This window comes from Balaenoptera borealis (assembly GCF_965194805.1).
Source record: "Balaenoptera borealis genome assembly, chromosome: 9".
NCBI classification, from domain to species: Eukaryota; Metazoa; Chordata; class Mammalia; order Artiodactyla; family Balaenopteridae; genus Balaenoptera; species Balaenoptera borealis.
The window spans coordinates 109128053-109142987 of NC_138873.1; the positions used below are offsets into that span (position 1 = coordinate 109128053).

Here is a 14935-nt window from a genome sequence, read left to right on the forward strand (position 1 = left end):
CTAGAATGTCTCTTCGTGCTTGCTTTTTCTTACCCTTTTAAAATTTCTATTTTTATGTATGTTTTATAATGTGTATAATATAGTGCTATATGTGCTTTATAAATACATACATACATATGATAGAGTATATATGCTCCCAACTTTTTAAGATAAGAGTGCATAAAAAATTTTAGAGACCGTATCTTTAATTAAATCACTCAAGTGTAGTTTGATTATAATGAACCCAAGATGTACTTCTCTCTGTCTTGTAGGACGTGAACATTTATTGCAGTTTTCTTTTGCAGGAGGTCTCCTATTTCACTATATCATTTGGATATATAGTAACCAAGTTTCAGGAACTACTGTTTTACAATACCAAACACCACTGTGTTTTATTCTTGATGAGAAAATAGTTTAAAACAACTTAGCTTCTCACAGTACTCTTTGATCTTTCAGCAGCTTTTGATTCTAAAGATGGGGGTCATCTGTAGGTCAAACTATATAATCTGCGTTTAGAGCCCACGTTTTTAACATTACTTCAAAGCCTGTGTTCTAAAACCGCTGCTGGCATCAGTAGATTACAGCCATATTTTGACAGCTGAAATTCCAAGAGCATCTCCCTCTGTTAAACATAGCTGAGTAATTTAATCTATTGTTGGTGATTTCAGATGTGCCCACCCATCATAGCGATTAGAAAGACTGGCTTCTCCCCCATCTCATGACGGTGACTTCCTTGAGAAATAACTGAGAGCTCTGAGCAGTTACAGAACCGTTCATCCCCGGCATAGTAGTGAGAATGATCAATCACATTGCCTTCCTCCCTAAGCTTGACTAATATCTGGAAAACATTTTGCAATATATGAGGGATCTTTGCACGTCTCATTTATTCTTCACTTACACAGTGGCGGTGATATTGCTTACCTCATACGGTTGTTGTGAGGATTTAAATAAGTCACATGGTGTCTGGCACATGGGAAGGGCCCAGTAAGCGTTAGCTGTCCCCATGGGGAAGAAAAACAGCATAGAGGGCAGCGCTCCGCTGGGCGGCAGGGAGCACCGACGCTCGAGAGTCTGGGCCCCGCAGTCCCTCGGCGCTACTGCGATTAGCTCTGTGTGTTACTTTGCTGAGATTTTGTTTCTCCATTTGTAAAATGACAATAATGACCTTTTTCCCAGACATCACTGTAAAACTTAAGTTAGACAATAAGGTGCTTATCACAGTGCCTGGCCCGTAGGACCTTTAATTATATCTCTCACGTTATGGCCTAGGAATTGCCGGTGTTGACTTTCTTGATTTACAAATAGCAAAAATTCTACTCTTGAGAGAGGTGGTGTCAAACACCCTGTTAAAGGCACAGGTGCGAATGCGACCTCTAGGCATTTTGAATAAGTTTCATGTGTTTATTATTCTGCCTTTTCTAGGTTCACCAGTTGATCTTTCATGTTTGCTGCCAGGACACTAGGTCAGCACTCAGTTGCAGTATCACCCAGTTCTAGGTTTCTAGGCATCTTTTCCCTCTACATGCCTTACGAGTGCTCTTTGTTTAATCTTTACTTCGTTTTCGTTTTGTTGGCATCTTTATGGACCTTAAGTTTTTATTATTATATCCTATTTCAACCTTCTTGGAAATTGTGAACATTATAATACCATTATAGTTTATCTAGACTGGGTTGGAATTAAATATGCCAACTAGTCAGCTGGCTCTGGTCCCCAAGCACTATCTCCAACATTCTTTTCATGAGAAAATTATTGTTTTGCACTTTTAAAAGTCACAACACTATGGTAACAGACTGAAAAGGTTTGTGTTATTTTTAAAAATTAAAGTGTTTTTACCCTTTTCTCCTCATGATTACATGTTGTAACTGGTCTTCATCTGTGTGATAAAGAATTCTGTTCCATCAGTTAGTTTGCTTTTTCTTTGTATTCAAATTTCAGCTTTATGGTTGCTGTTAGAAAGCCTGACCTTATGTAAAGATGCAGTGAGAATTTATTGAATAGAGGTCTCATTTCTTTAAAACAAACTCTAAAATATCAAAGAAGTTCTAAATTGTCTCACTTCTATATTAATTTCTTTTTTAGAAAAGTTATTCTTTATTGTGTTATCAACATACTCAATGAGAGTATGAATTTGCTATGCTTACTTTTATATCTCAGTATCACTGGATATTGTCATCATTGAATATTTATTTGTACCCTTTTCAAATGACTCAAACTAATAAAATAAAAATGTGTTAAGAGCTGACATTTTTTAAAAAGTAAACTTATCGAAACTTTCGGCTATGTTTTAGAAAGAAAAAGAAAAAAAAAAGGAAGAGAAAAAGAGAGAAAAGGAGCCAGAAAAGCCTGCAAAACCTCTTACAACTGAAAAGGTAAAATTTCTTCTTCTTTTTTTTAATCTGCAAAGATTACGACCGTATTTGTATAGTTATATATGAATGACTTTTGGGATATTCATGATATGCAAATAATCATTCTTTCAACAAGTATTTGTGGCATGAACACTGTGTGCTTAGCGTGTCCGTCTAGCTTGTCCTGTATGATTTGTAATCGGCTACATAGTGTGGGTATAGATTCATGTGAGTTCCTCAAGGGCAAGTATTATTCCTGACATAAAGAAGTGGTGGTTTTAGCTTCATGCACAATCAGACTTCAGCGAAAGTTGAGAGGATGCGGAGACATACCTGCAGGGGCCTTCAGAAAAGACTCCATGCTGAAGGTAGCACTTGAGCTGGGTTTTGAAGTGTAGGTAGGAAGGATTAAAGTGTGAGGCAGGAGTGTATCCTGTGGAGAGAACGTTGAGGACATGGAAACTGGAAATAGACAAAGTATGTTTTCGAAAAATAAGTGAGTTAGTGGAGTTTGAAGAAAGATCTATGTCTGTGTATAGAAAGTAGTGAAAAATAAGACCAGAATGGTAGATTGAGCTCAAATTGTAGGGGACCTTAAGGTCCAGATTGATTCTCTTTTGAAGGAAAGGCTGTGGGCAGCGTTTAATTCAGAAGGGGTCTACTGGAAGATTATTTTGCAGTGATAAGCAGGATAGAAGCGATCAGGCCTGCTAGAGGTAGAGAGAACATTAGATTTCTGTCACGCGCTTGGTTAAATAACCATGGTGGCTTGGCTTGCATGCGTTTCCTCGTACAAGAATGGAAGCACAGTAAGGGAATTGTCAGTAAAGGGAGCACCCTTGATTTTAGTTGTTGAAATTTTAATAATCAACTTTATGGAAGCATCAATTACATACTACAAAGTGCATCCATTTAAAGTGTACGAGTCAGTATTTACTGGTTCTTTTCCCATCATGTTTATTAGAACAGTCTCTACCTTCAGAGAGTTATAAACATGCCTTCTGCATTTAAGACGTGCTAAGTATCCCAAGGCTCCTTAGTCCTTTATGTAGCAACCAAACACATCCACCATCTGCCCCTTCACCTCCCTCCTAGCAGTCGCCCGCCGTTCTTCATACCGGGCAGACTTGTCTGTTGCCGCCTGGGCACACTTGCCATCCCCCTGGTCACTGAACTGCCTGGCCAAGGATGTCCTTTCCTCTCCCCACCTCTCACCTAGGCTTACTCATTCCTCGTCCATCAAGCCCCTCTAAACACCCCAACTAGATACGCTCTCTCCCTCCCTCAGAATTCTGGTGACATTGTCGTACATTTGATTTTATTACTTCCTGCCTCATATTGTTGTTTAATTGTATTGTTAGATAAATTTCTTTGTCTAACGCAGGTGCATCCATGTTCATGTTCTGTTTCCTGAGATTACCTGTCAATCAGCTGGGAACTAATAAGTCTTAGGTTTCTTTGTATTTCTGACAGTTTCTTGTGTGTATCAGATGTTTAGAATAAATACATGTACATTGATTTGTTGATGTTTTCCATCTCATAATTCCTGTTAATGTTTTGATCCCAAGGTCATGCGGAACAATTAATAAACTGCAATTTATTTCTGATTAATTTGTTAAATACTGAAGACTTGCTAAGTGGAATTCTTTGAGATATTTTTTGAAGTACTTTTCAGTTAAAGTTAGTTTTTTTGAGTATCACTAATTGTTTTAACGATTGTTTACTGAATTAGATTCTTACCTTTCACCAAATTAAATTTAGATGTTAAATATTATAAAACTTTTAAAAAGGAGTGATTAAGTTGGTAATTATAACCTGATTACTTAAATAGCTTTAATTCTGCTCTGGAAACTTTCTCTTCAGCGTGCATCAGTAAGAAGCTGTAAGTGAAATCTCTTACAATTTCCTATTTGACTACAAAGGAATTTAAAAATCACTAGTAGGTTTTATCTTTTGTCTCCAAAAGTTGGAAATATCAGAGTTTATATAATACCTTATTGTTGTACTTGTCAAGATATAAAATTTAACCATTTTTAAAACATCATATATTTATTTTTTCTCTTAAAAATATACTTACCATCAAAATATAGTGAGCATTTGATGTAGTGACCGTGTGTGTTTCACGGTCTTGCATGTGAACACTTGCTTTCTGTTGCCTGCTGTGGAGAGGGGCCGCCAGGGTTACCTGGGAACAGTCTCTGGATTGGGAGCTTGAGAAGAGCAGTTCAGGGCGTGTGAACAGTGAGGAATCCAGCACTTTTCCGTCACCATTTCCCTTCGGTACTTAGGTTTTGTGTGTTTTGTTTTGTTCTGTTTTTTTAAATACATTTATTTGGTTGCACCGGGTCTTAGTTGTGGCAGGCGGGCTCCTTAGTTGCAGCTCACGGGCTCAGTTGCTCCGCGGCATGTGGGATCTTCCCAGGCCAGGGGTCGAACTCATGTCCCGTGCATTGGCAGGCAGATTCTTTATCCACTGCGCCACCACGGAAGTCCGGTACTTAGGTTTTAATTAAACCCAGTTCACACTTCATCTGTTATTCTTGCTCACCCTGCAGAGGTCAGGACTCCTGTTGCCAATGGTGGGAACCTTGCTGAAGGAATAATCACCCAGAGGGAAAAGCTTTAGTTCCTGTCAGAATTTCGTGGTCAGGATATTGTAGGTTATGTAAGGAGGAAGGTACATTTACAAGCGTAACAGTGGGGAAACTGAAAGAACAATAGCACAAACAAGCTTTACTTCATTCACATGAGGCGTTTTTCTTTGTGTTCTCTCTGAGCTGATATTTTCAGGGGGCATGTATAATCTAGAGGAGAAATTAGCAGTAATAGCAGTGAAAATCATAGCAATAGTAGTCAGAATATCATTCTCATAAGTAAGTAAGAGTTGGCTTTATTGGCTGTCTGGTATCTGCCAGGGGCTGGGCTGGTGTACAACTTGCATGCACACTTGTGCATGTACACTTACATGTGAAGTGACCAGCCATGTATTTACCACCTAGTCAGGAAACAGACATGGCCAGCTCCCCAGAAGCTGCCCTCCCCAGCTGCTCCCAATTAAATCACTTCTCTTCTCCCCAGAGATAATCATTTCCTTGCATTTTAGAAATAGATTTACCTTCTCTGTGTGTGTTTCTAAATAATAGAAATATTACTTAGAAAATACTGCTTTTCTCTATTTTTTGAACATACAGATGAAATGATGCCCCAAATATTCTTTTGTGTTTTGCTTTTTTCAGTCAACATTGTTTTTGTAAGGGTTAATCATGTTGTATATAGATATAGTTTACTCAGTTAATTGTTGTGTAGTATTCCATTATTTATATGTTCCTTACTTTATGCATCCCATCGTTGATAAACACTTGGATTATATCCAGGCTTTAGCTGTTATAAATAGTGCTGCTTTGAACACTTTTGTACATGCATCTAAGCATGTATTTCTTCAGGATGTACTTAGGAGTGGACTTGTTGGGTCACAAAGTATCTGTGTCTTGAACTTTACTACATAATGTCAAACTATTTTCCAATGTGTATACCAAATGTATTCTGGTCACACTACATTCTTTACAACATTTGGTATTGTCAGAGGTGTTACTATTTGCAGTCTGATGGGTATATAAGGATATCTCATTGTATTTTACATGTCCATTTCTTATATTACTAATGAGGCCCAGTGCCTTTTCATATGTTTATTGCCCATTTGGAATCCCCCTTTTGGAGTTCTGACTCAGATCTCTTGCCTGTTGTTAAATTGGATTGCTTACCTTTCCCTTATTGATTTGTAACAATCTACACACACACTTACACACATATATAGAGGAAACTAGTCCTTTTCCAGTTACGGGTTTGCAAATATCTTATCTCTGTGGTTAATTTTATTGCTCTTTTTATTTCTGGTTTGTGAATCAGTGATAGAGGGCATCCTTGTCTTATTCCTGACATCAGAGGGAAAGCTGTATGTGTTATCTTCGTTCCTTACAAAAACTACAGTTATTGTTGGAGGTGAAGGAGCCAAGAATCAGGGAGCATATATGATTTGCCTAATGTCACCTAGTTTAGTTAGAGAATTTATGGAGTCTGGTTTGGAAAAATAGATTTTATTTCTTTTTTAAAGGCTAAACTGCATCTCATGTCTCTTTACGTGTTTAAAAGAATGATGCTTGATAGGTGTTATTTTTTCCTAGAATACTTGTTCTGAGTCCACTTGCAATTAAAGCCATTAGTATGGTTCTTGACACGCAGCAGTGAGTTAATAAATGATTACTTACAAGTATGTTCATTGGGGGGTTGGAAAGAACCTTACTTCTCTTATTTTATAAAAAAGTTAACTGAATCCTAGAAGGACTCTGAGTCACTGAAAAGTGGCTTGCTCAGTGCTAACAGCTGGTGACAACTCAGGGGTTTGAACCCATGGCTTCTTCTGATTTAAGTCCCACGTTGTGTGTATGTGTGTTTTGATTTGACATATATGTCTTCAGTTTCCTTTCTTGATGAAATTTTTAGTCCTTTTGTACATTCTACATCATTTTATAATGAGCAGTCCAGAGCTCTCTAAAAAAGAACAGTGTGTTTATATACAACGCCATCCCATGCTGTCCTAACTAGTGAATTCATAATTTTTACTGATTTGTTAGCGTCTAGTAGGGACTTCTTCCTTCTGTAAATACACTTGTTTTCCCTGAGCAGTCTACCACTTTGTTTAAATTATGTTTTGTACCTAGGTCTCCCTAAGGTTTACGTCTTGTGTTGCGTGAGCATCTGTTGCTAGCGGGCTTAGCTGGAGGCAGGCTTACTTTCTTTCCTGAGAGGAAAAAGGTAAAACCTAAAAATTTAATGAATCGAGTGACTAATAGGGCAGATGCTTCTGACACTTAAATAGTTGTCTCTCTGCTGTGCTTTAGATATTCTGCTGGAAAACTGTGTGTAAATTTGGCTTTTTCTAAAATATTCTGTCCTACGTTTGACATTTCTAATTCACTTAGTTTAGATTTATCTACTAGGCTATCTCCCAAGTAGCCAGTGATCTATAAATATGTTTATGTAGATGAGAAGTACTCTATTAAAGGAATGTACATGAGTTCTCTTTCAGTTTATATGAGCAGATCTTGATTTGTCCTTTGGGAGGTTCTGAGTTTTATAGTTTTTCTTTTCTCAAAGATGTGCATATCAAAACATGGAAAATGGACAAATAGTCAATTTTGGGGTTGGGGAAGTTAAACACTTTTAAGGTAATTTAAGGTAATAACCGCAGTAGTGGTTCTGGTTTTATTGCTATTTATTATAATACGGTTTGTTACAATATGGGTTATTATGTTTTAAGTTCTGAAACTTCAGAATTATATGCTAAGAAACCTTTAATGTAGGGGTCAGCAAACATTTTTCTGTAAAGAACCAGAGAGTAAATATTTTAGGCCATCGGTTGTCTTTCACAACTACTCAGCTCTTTCTGTGTAGCACAAAAGCAGTAAATGAGTGTGTTCCAATGAAATTTTATTTGCAAAAACAGGCGGCCAAGTTTGCTGAGGACCGTCCCCCTCAGGCCTCCCCACAGCTGAGAATTGGTTACAGTGGGAGAAGCAGGGTCAGGAGGAGAGCCAGGTTCACGCCTTGGTCTGTGTTCACTGTCTTCTTGGCAAAGTCAGTTAGCTGCCCAGATCTGGTTTTTTCTCATATATTAAATGACAAGCTTTGCCTAGATGATCTCTAGAGATCGTTATGGTAATAAATAGTTTTAAATTTAGAATTACTTATTACACCTACTGAACACAGGGACAGATTCCTAAAATCATCTGACTGTATCCTTAAAGATGGCTTTTACAACTCCACAGAGTTGGTTTTTATTCAGCGAATTCTCTTTATTATTTCAAACTGGTTTTTCACTCACCTTAGTTGCTATTATATTTTAAGCAGCTAGTTTTCCTGTTAAAACACACAGTCTAATTTAGGAAAAGAGTATTCAGTTCTTCCTAAGGCAAGCTACTTCTGTATTTACATAGAACATGTATGTGTGTGTGTGTATTCAGAAAAACGGGCTTACTTTAAGGTAGTAGGTATTTCTGTTTAGGTGTCTATCTGTACAGGTGTTACTGCATCATTGGTTTTATATGTAATGTGTGCACTGACGGGATAATTTAGATTATTCTATCAAAGTAACGATTTTATATTTTCATAGAGTTTCTTAAAATCTCTCTGAGATAATTATAATGAGAGATTAGGACATAATTATGCACCTATCTTGGAATATTTTTATGTTTTTTACAAGTTAAAATTCTTCTAATATTCAAACTTTTATTATTTATTTATTAAGTATTACATATTCTGTGTAGGAAAAAATAAAATATACAAACAGGCCAAACATTAAAAAAATATGTAACTTCTCATAATTCCTCTACTTAAGGATGACTGTCTTAAACCTTTTGTGGTATAACTTTCTATGCTTGTGGGCACATGTGTGTGTTCTTACCAGTCTCTTGTATGTGCCTTGGTGGAATTCTTTACTTTAAAGAGATTTCTGTGAATGGCATGTGGTTCCCTAACTATGTGTTGTAATTTTTTTTAATGCAATATTTTTCAAGTGTTTTTTGTGTAGATACTTGGCCACTAGCTTCTTGAAGTTTATGAGAGAAAGTCAATTCACGACGTGTATCAGTGTAAAATAAAAAATTCCAGGAGGGAAAGTGGAGGAGCAGTGGTGCTGTGGGAAAGAGACGGCCCCTGCTTTGGGTCATACTCACTGTCATCAAAAAGTGATCTCAATATATGACAAGTATTCAGATCTCTAAGAAGATGATATAGATAAATAGTCATTGTTTTTAACTAGTTGGGAAAAAAACAAAAACAACCAGCAGAGTTGCTTTCTTGAACCAAACCTTTATGTTAATAAAACTTTAAAAAGTACATTTTTACTTGATAAATATAAATGGTCTACCTTCCAATATAAGCAAAAGGTACAATTGCAAATCTCTTGAATGTGAAATTTCAATATAGCCATGTAAAAGTAAGCAACCAGTTGTAAATCAAATAAATTGTTCTTAGTAAACCATTAAAGTGAAAGTAAGTGGCTCATTGCCAGATGCTGAATTGTTAGGTTATGTTGTTTAACAGCCTGACAGAGACACTTACACAGCCACCAAGCTCTCAGTGTAATTTCGGCTAAATAAACATTTCATGTGATGATGCGAGTATGCATTTGACGATAAGATATTTCCAGTAATTAATGCTTTTGTAGAAATCATGGAAACACATGATCTAGGTGAGTGAGCAGGTCAGATGTCTTACAGAGCATTTTTATAAGTGGGTTTGGAAGATTCTTTGTATTTTCCACAAATCATTTCATTTCTAGCTAAAAACCTGACACTGGAGATTAGTTTGATAATACTCTTTGTAGATTAAAAGTAATATATTCAACGTTACTGTGCTTTAGGCTTAGCAAGCATTTTGGTCCTGCTTCTCTGTGGTCCACGTTTTATGAGGGCATAGATTGCTAGTTCCTGTTGACAGCTTTCTTTCTTTAGCTGTTAGGTTTCTTTTTTAAATAAGTCTCTTCTCTCTGAGAAAGAAAAGATCACAGTGCTGCTCCTAAGTAAAAAGAAATCATATGTCCTGTCCAGTAAATTTATAGTTTTTCATTCTTTAACCAGGAGACTGAGTACATAGAGACCTAGTGGATTTTTTAGTAGCAGCTCCCTTCTACAGCCCATAACGCCCAAACCATGTCTATTTTAAGAAGTTAAAAACCATGCATAAGCAAAAAGAAAAAAAATCACCATAGATCTAGCGACTAAGAAAAATGATCACTGACCTTTTTTTTAAAAAAATAAATTTATTTATTTATCTTTGGCTGCATTGGGTGTTTGTTGCTGTGTGCGGGCTTTCCCCAGTTGTGGTGAGCAGGGGCCACTCCTCCTCGCGGTGCACGGGCTTCTCACTGCATGGCCCCTCCCGTTGCGGAGCACAGGCTCTAGGCGCACGGGCTTCAGTAGTTGTGGCTCATGGGCTCCAGAGCACGGGCTCAGCAGTCGTGGTGCACGGGCCCAGTCGTTCCACGCCATGTGGGATCCTCCCGGACCAGGGCTCGAACCTGTGTCCCCTGCATTGGCAGGCGGATTCTTAACCACTGTGCCACCAGGGAAGCCGTCACTAACGTTTTGATGTTCATCCTTCTAGATTGTTTCCCGTGGAAGTATATGTATCCACACGGAATCCTACTACACATATTATTTTGTAACCTACTCTGCTCCTCTGTCATGTAACAGTGTATCTTGAATATCCTTTCTTGTTGATAAATATGCATATGCTTTTCTATCTTTAATAGCATTCCACTGAATAGGTGTATCATAATTTATCTTCCTCTGAATAAAGAGAGATTCTTCTTAAAATTTATCTCTTTTGAATAATGAAAATCTGTACAAATAATCAGTGTACAACTGTGTGATAACTTATTAGGATCAGTTTTTAAAACTGGAATTGCTGAGTCAAAGGATCTGGACTTTTAAAAAGTCTTTTGAAAAATACTAACGAGCTACTGGAAGATAAAGATGGCAGCGCCTGGACTTGGTAAGAAGACTTTAATTCCATTCCCTGCTATCTACTAAATATTTGACCACTCTGAACCTCAGTTTCCTCATATGTAAAACTGTTAATTCAACGGGCATTTTTGTACCCACCACGTGCCAAGCATTACTTTAAATACTAGGAATAGCGTGGCAGGGGCACGTCTGTGTCTCTCAGGATGTTTAGCGCCATCCTGCCAGTCCTGGCAATCAAAATGTCTTCAGACGTCGCTGCGCGTCCCCCGAGGGCAAAATTGCTCCTCGCTTCAGAATCGCTGATTCAAATTCCAGGTCCACGAAACTGATCTCGGTGGACGAATGAAAGCCTGCCTGTTGTACGACTCGCCGGAGAGCACGGGTGAGATCGAGGCCCTTTTGGATATAGACACAAATCTTTTTCTCAGCAGATTTACTCAGATGCTGAAAGGAAATGATATAGTTATACATATGAAAAAAAGTTTATAATAATGCCATTAAGTGGGAGGTAAAATACAAGCGCATTTGAAACTGAAATCGGCGTTTTCTTAATTAGAAGTTACTCAGAGTCAAGTTTATCTTTTAAAATCACACATCGTTTCATCCAGTTCCCATCTGATTAGAATCATCTGCACTTTGGATATAGAGAACAAACTAGTGGGCGCGGCAATACAGGGGTGGGAAGTGGATGCAGAAACTATTGGGGGTAAGGTAGGCTCAAGGATGTATTGTACAACTTAAGGAATATAGCCAATATTTTGTAATAATTATTGTAAATGGAAAGTAACCTTGAAAAATTGTATAAAATTTTTTTAAAAATTAAAAAAAAAAGGGAATCATCTGCATTTTGGAGGTAAAAACAGAACAGCATGTTAGGATAAAAATTGGATTAGATACATGGTCTTGGGCCATAGACAGCATTTTAGCCCTGTAGCCATAAACTTTGTTGTTATTCCCCTTCTGGAAGATTACTTCTGTGGTACTTGCAGTTATTTGTCTGGATGACTGCATTTATTTCAGAGCATTGCCTTGCCGGAAAAACTGGGTGCAGAAAAGAAAGAATTCCAACTTCATCCGAACTTGGTGGGGGCCCGAACACTGGGAAAGATTAAGAGATAACTGAGCTTAATTGCTTATAGAATAAAGTACCTGAGCCCTTCAGAGTCTAGCCGCTACCTGTCCTCACTTTTTTGTTTTGGTCAGTCCCTCCTCAAATCTGCACATACAAGTTCCGGGGAAACCAAGCAGGTGCTGGCTTCTGAACCAGCAGAAGGTCTTGTTGTTTCTCAGCTGATGCGGTTCTGCACCCGTTCCCTGACCAGGTCATCACCTCCTAAATCTTTATCATTGTGGTAATGATATCAGCCATATTTCTTTTTATAGCCATTTTCCCCTTATTATACAAACCATGGAAAATACAAGAAAAAACTGTCAACGAAAGCCTGTCATCTTACTATCCAGAGTCTCATCACTTTTAACCTATGACTATTTTTAAAAATATTTTTCTTCCCTCATCCCTCACTTAATATTATAAAATGAGCATTTTCTTATCCAATATTTGTATTACCATGAATTTTAGTGTATGGACTACATTAATAAGATTTTGTATCTTCTAAATTTCTAGCTCACTTTGTGGCATTCTTATATATAAGTAGAAATGAAAATTTTTATAGGATTTTAAAAGGGTACTTTATACCTCACACCCATTAGGATGACTGCTGTCAAAAAAACCAGAAAATAACAAGTGTTGGTGAGGGTGTGGAGAAATTGGAACCCTGTGCCCTGTTGGTGGGAATGTAAACTGGTGGGGCCATTGTGAAAAGCAGTTTGGTAATCCTTCAAAAACCTAAACACGGAGTTACCATTTGATCCAGCAGTTCCACTTCTGGGTATATACCCAAAAGAATTGAAACCAAGGACTCAAACATATATTTGTATGTCCGTGTTCATAGCAGCATTATTCATAATAGCCAAAATGTAGAAACAGCTTAAATGTCCATTAGTGGATAAATGGATAAACAAAATGTGGTGTGTATGTACAATGGAATATTATTATTCAGCCTATAAAGGAAGGAAATTCTGACACAGGCTACAACATGGATGATCCTTGAGGACATTATACTAAGTGAAATAAAGACGAAAGGACAAATACTGTGTGATTCTACTTCTAGGTACCTCATGCAGGTACCTAGAATAGTCAGATTCATCGAGATAGAAGGTAGGATGGCAGTTGCCAGGGTGCGGGTGGGATGGGGGGAAGGACAGTAGTTGTTTAATGGGTACAGAGTGTCAGTTGTGCAAGATGGAAAGAGTTCTGGAGATGGATGGCTTTGGTGGTTGCCCAGCAGTGTGAATGTTTAATGCCACTGAGCTCTGTGCTTAGAAATGGCTGTTACCACAATTGAAAAGTTAGTAAATAAAACTTTAAAGGTACTTTGTAAATATATACAGCTTTTCCTTTATAATCCGATTTTAATGAATTTTATGGTATAAAAATTTCATGTTGTCATGTTTTTCTTTTGAATACATATTCAGACTCACGAATTGCGGCATCTATTTTGGCTACCTTTCAGAGGAATATTCTGTTTATCTGAGTTACAGCCTTTTCTTTTGTAACCATGGTGTTTCAGAAATCACCCTTAAATATGACGTTTACACCTTGACGACGAGGCATAACTGATCGGCCCTGTAGGGCGCGGTGTGTGCTCGCTGTGTTGGCGTGGGGAAGGAGTCCAGGCATCCAGAGGATCTGGGGGAGGGTCCGTCTGTCCCCCCGAGCAGTGACCACCTGCCACGTGACAGATGTGGATAAGGGCAGTTTCCCTTCCCGTTTATTACGCCATCCTCACCAGTGAGAACGACAATGAACTGAAAATAAACTAGGGTTACGTTATACAGATTTGTGCGTAACCTGTTTTATGAGATGAGCGCATCTCGTGCTCTGAGCTGTGTCTCGCCACCAACCGTTTACACACTGTGACACGCTGCTCAGAAGGACTAAGGCTTAAGGTTATGTTTTCTTCATTACGTGAAACTTCTAAACAGAAAAATCTGATGGATCATTTTTTACCTTTTATTTTCCTATTTCCCCTCCTGCCCACCCCCCCCTAAAAAAAAACTGGTGGGGAAGGACTTATACTTGTCATAAACTTACAGTGCTCTGGCTATATTAACACATGCTTTCCCTAGTAATTACTTGTTTTTTAAAAAAATTAAAAATGTTTTTTTCTAAACACACAAAAACTTCAAGAAAAGTTTCAGAACATGTTTCTTATTTAACTTGAAGATATTTTCTTTATGTTCTTTGTCCCTTAATTTGACGGGTGGCATTTGACTTAAAAGCAATAATATCTGACCAGAAAGTAAAAAATGCACAGTGATGAGAGGCTGGGGTGCTTCTTCATTCACGTGGAGGCATCCCCGCTCTGTTTTTAAAAAGTACCCACCTGAGACTTCCCTGGGGGTGCAGTGGTTGAGAATCGGCCTGCCAATGCAGGGGACACGGGTTCGAGACCTGGTCCGGGAAGATCCCACATGCCGCGGAGCAGCTAAGCCTGTGTGCCACAACTGCTGAGCCTGCGCTCTAGAGCCCGCGAACCACAACTACTGAGCCCGTGTGCCACAACTACTGAGCCTGCGGTCTAGAGCCCGTGAGCCCGTGTGCTACAACTACTGAGCCTGCGCTCTAGAGCCCACGAGCCACAACTACTGAGCCTATGTGCCACAACTACTTAGCCCGCGCACCTAGAGCCCGTGCTCCGCAACAAGAGAAGATGCCGCAATGAGAAGCCCACGTACCGCAACGAAGAGTAGCCCCCGCTTGCCGCAACTAGAGAAAGCCCGCGTGCAGCAACGAAGACAGAGCGCAGCCAAAAATAAATAAATCAATGAATACATTTATTTATTAAAAAAAAAAAAAAAGTACCCACCTGTGCAGAGCACAGGAAGCCCTGGCCCGGGGTTACGGTTCTCCCTGCCTTGCTGCCTTCCGATGAGGGCCACTCACTGCCTCTCCCAGGCCTCTCTTGTTTGGGCTCATGGCCTCCTGCAGTCAGCCTGGCCGGGTTATTACTACTGCGTTT

At 38.6% G+C, this 14935-nt stretch overlaps 1 protein-coding gene across 5 annotated transcripts in view; it reads left to right on the plus strand.

Annotated features, from left to right (window-relative positions):
* SMAP1 (small ArfGAP 1) overlaps positions 1-14935 on the plus strand; it is a 152777-nt gene that overhangs the window by 89957 nt on the left and 47885 nt on the right. For all 5 annotated transcript variants that reach the window (XM_082405088.1, XM_082405084.1, XM_082405086.1 and 2 more), the window contains one exon: positions 2269-2349. In XM_082405088.1, the coding sequence (XP_082261214.1) occupies positions 2269-2349 (81 nt within the window). The remainder of the gene's footprint in view (positions 1-2268; positions 2350-14935) is intronic.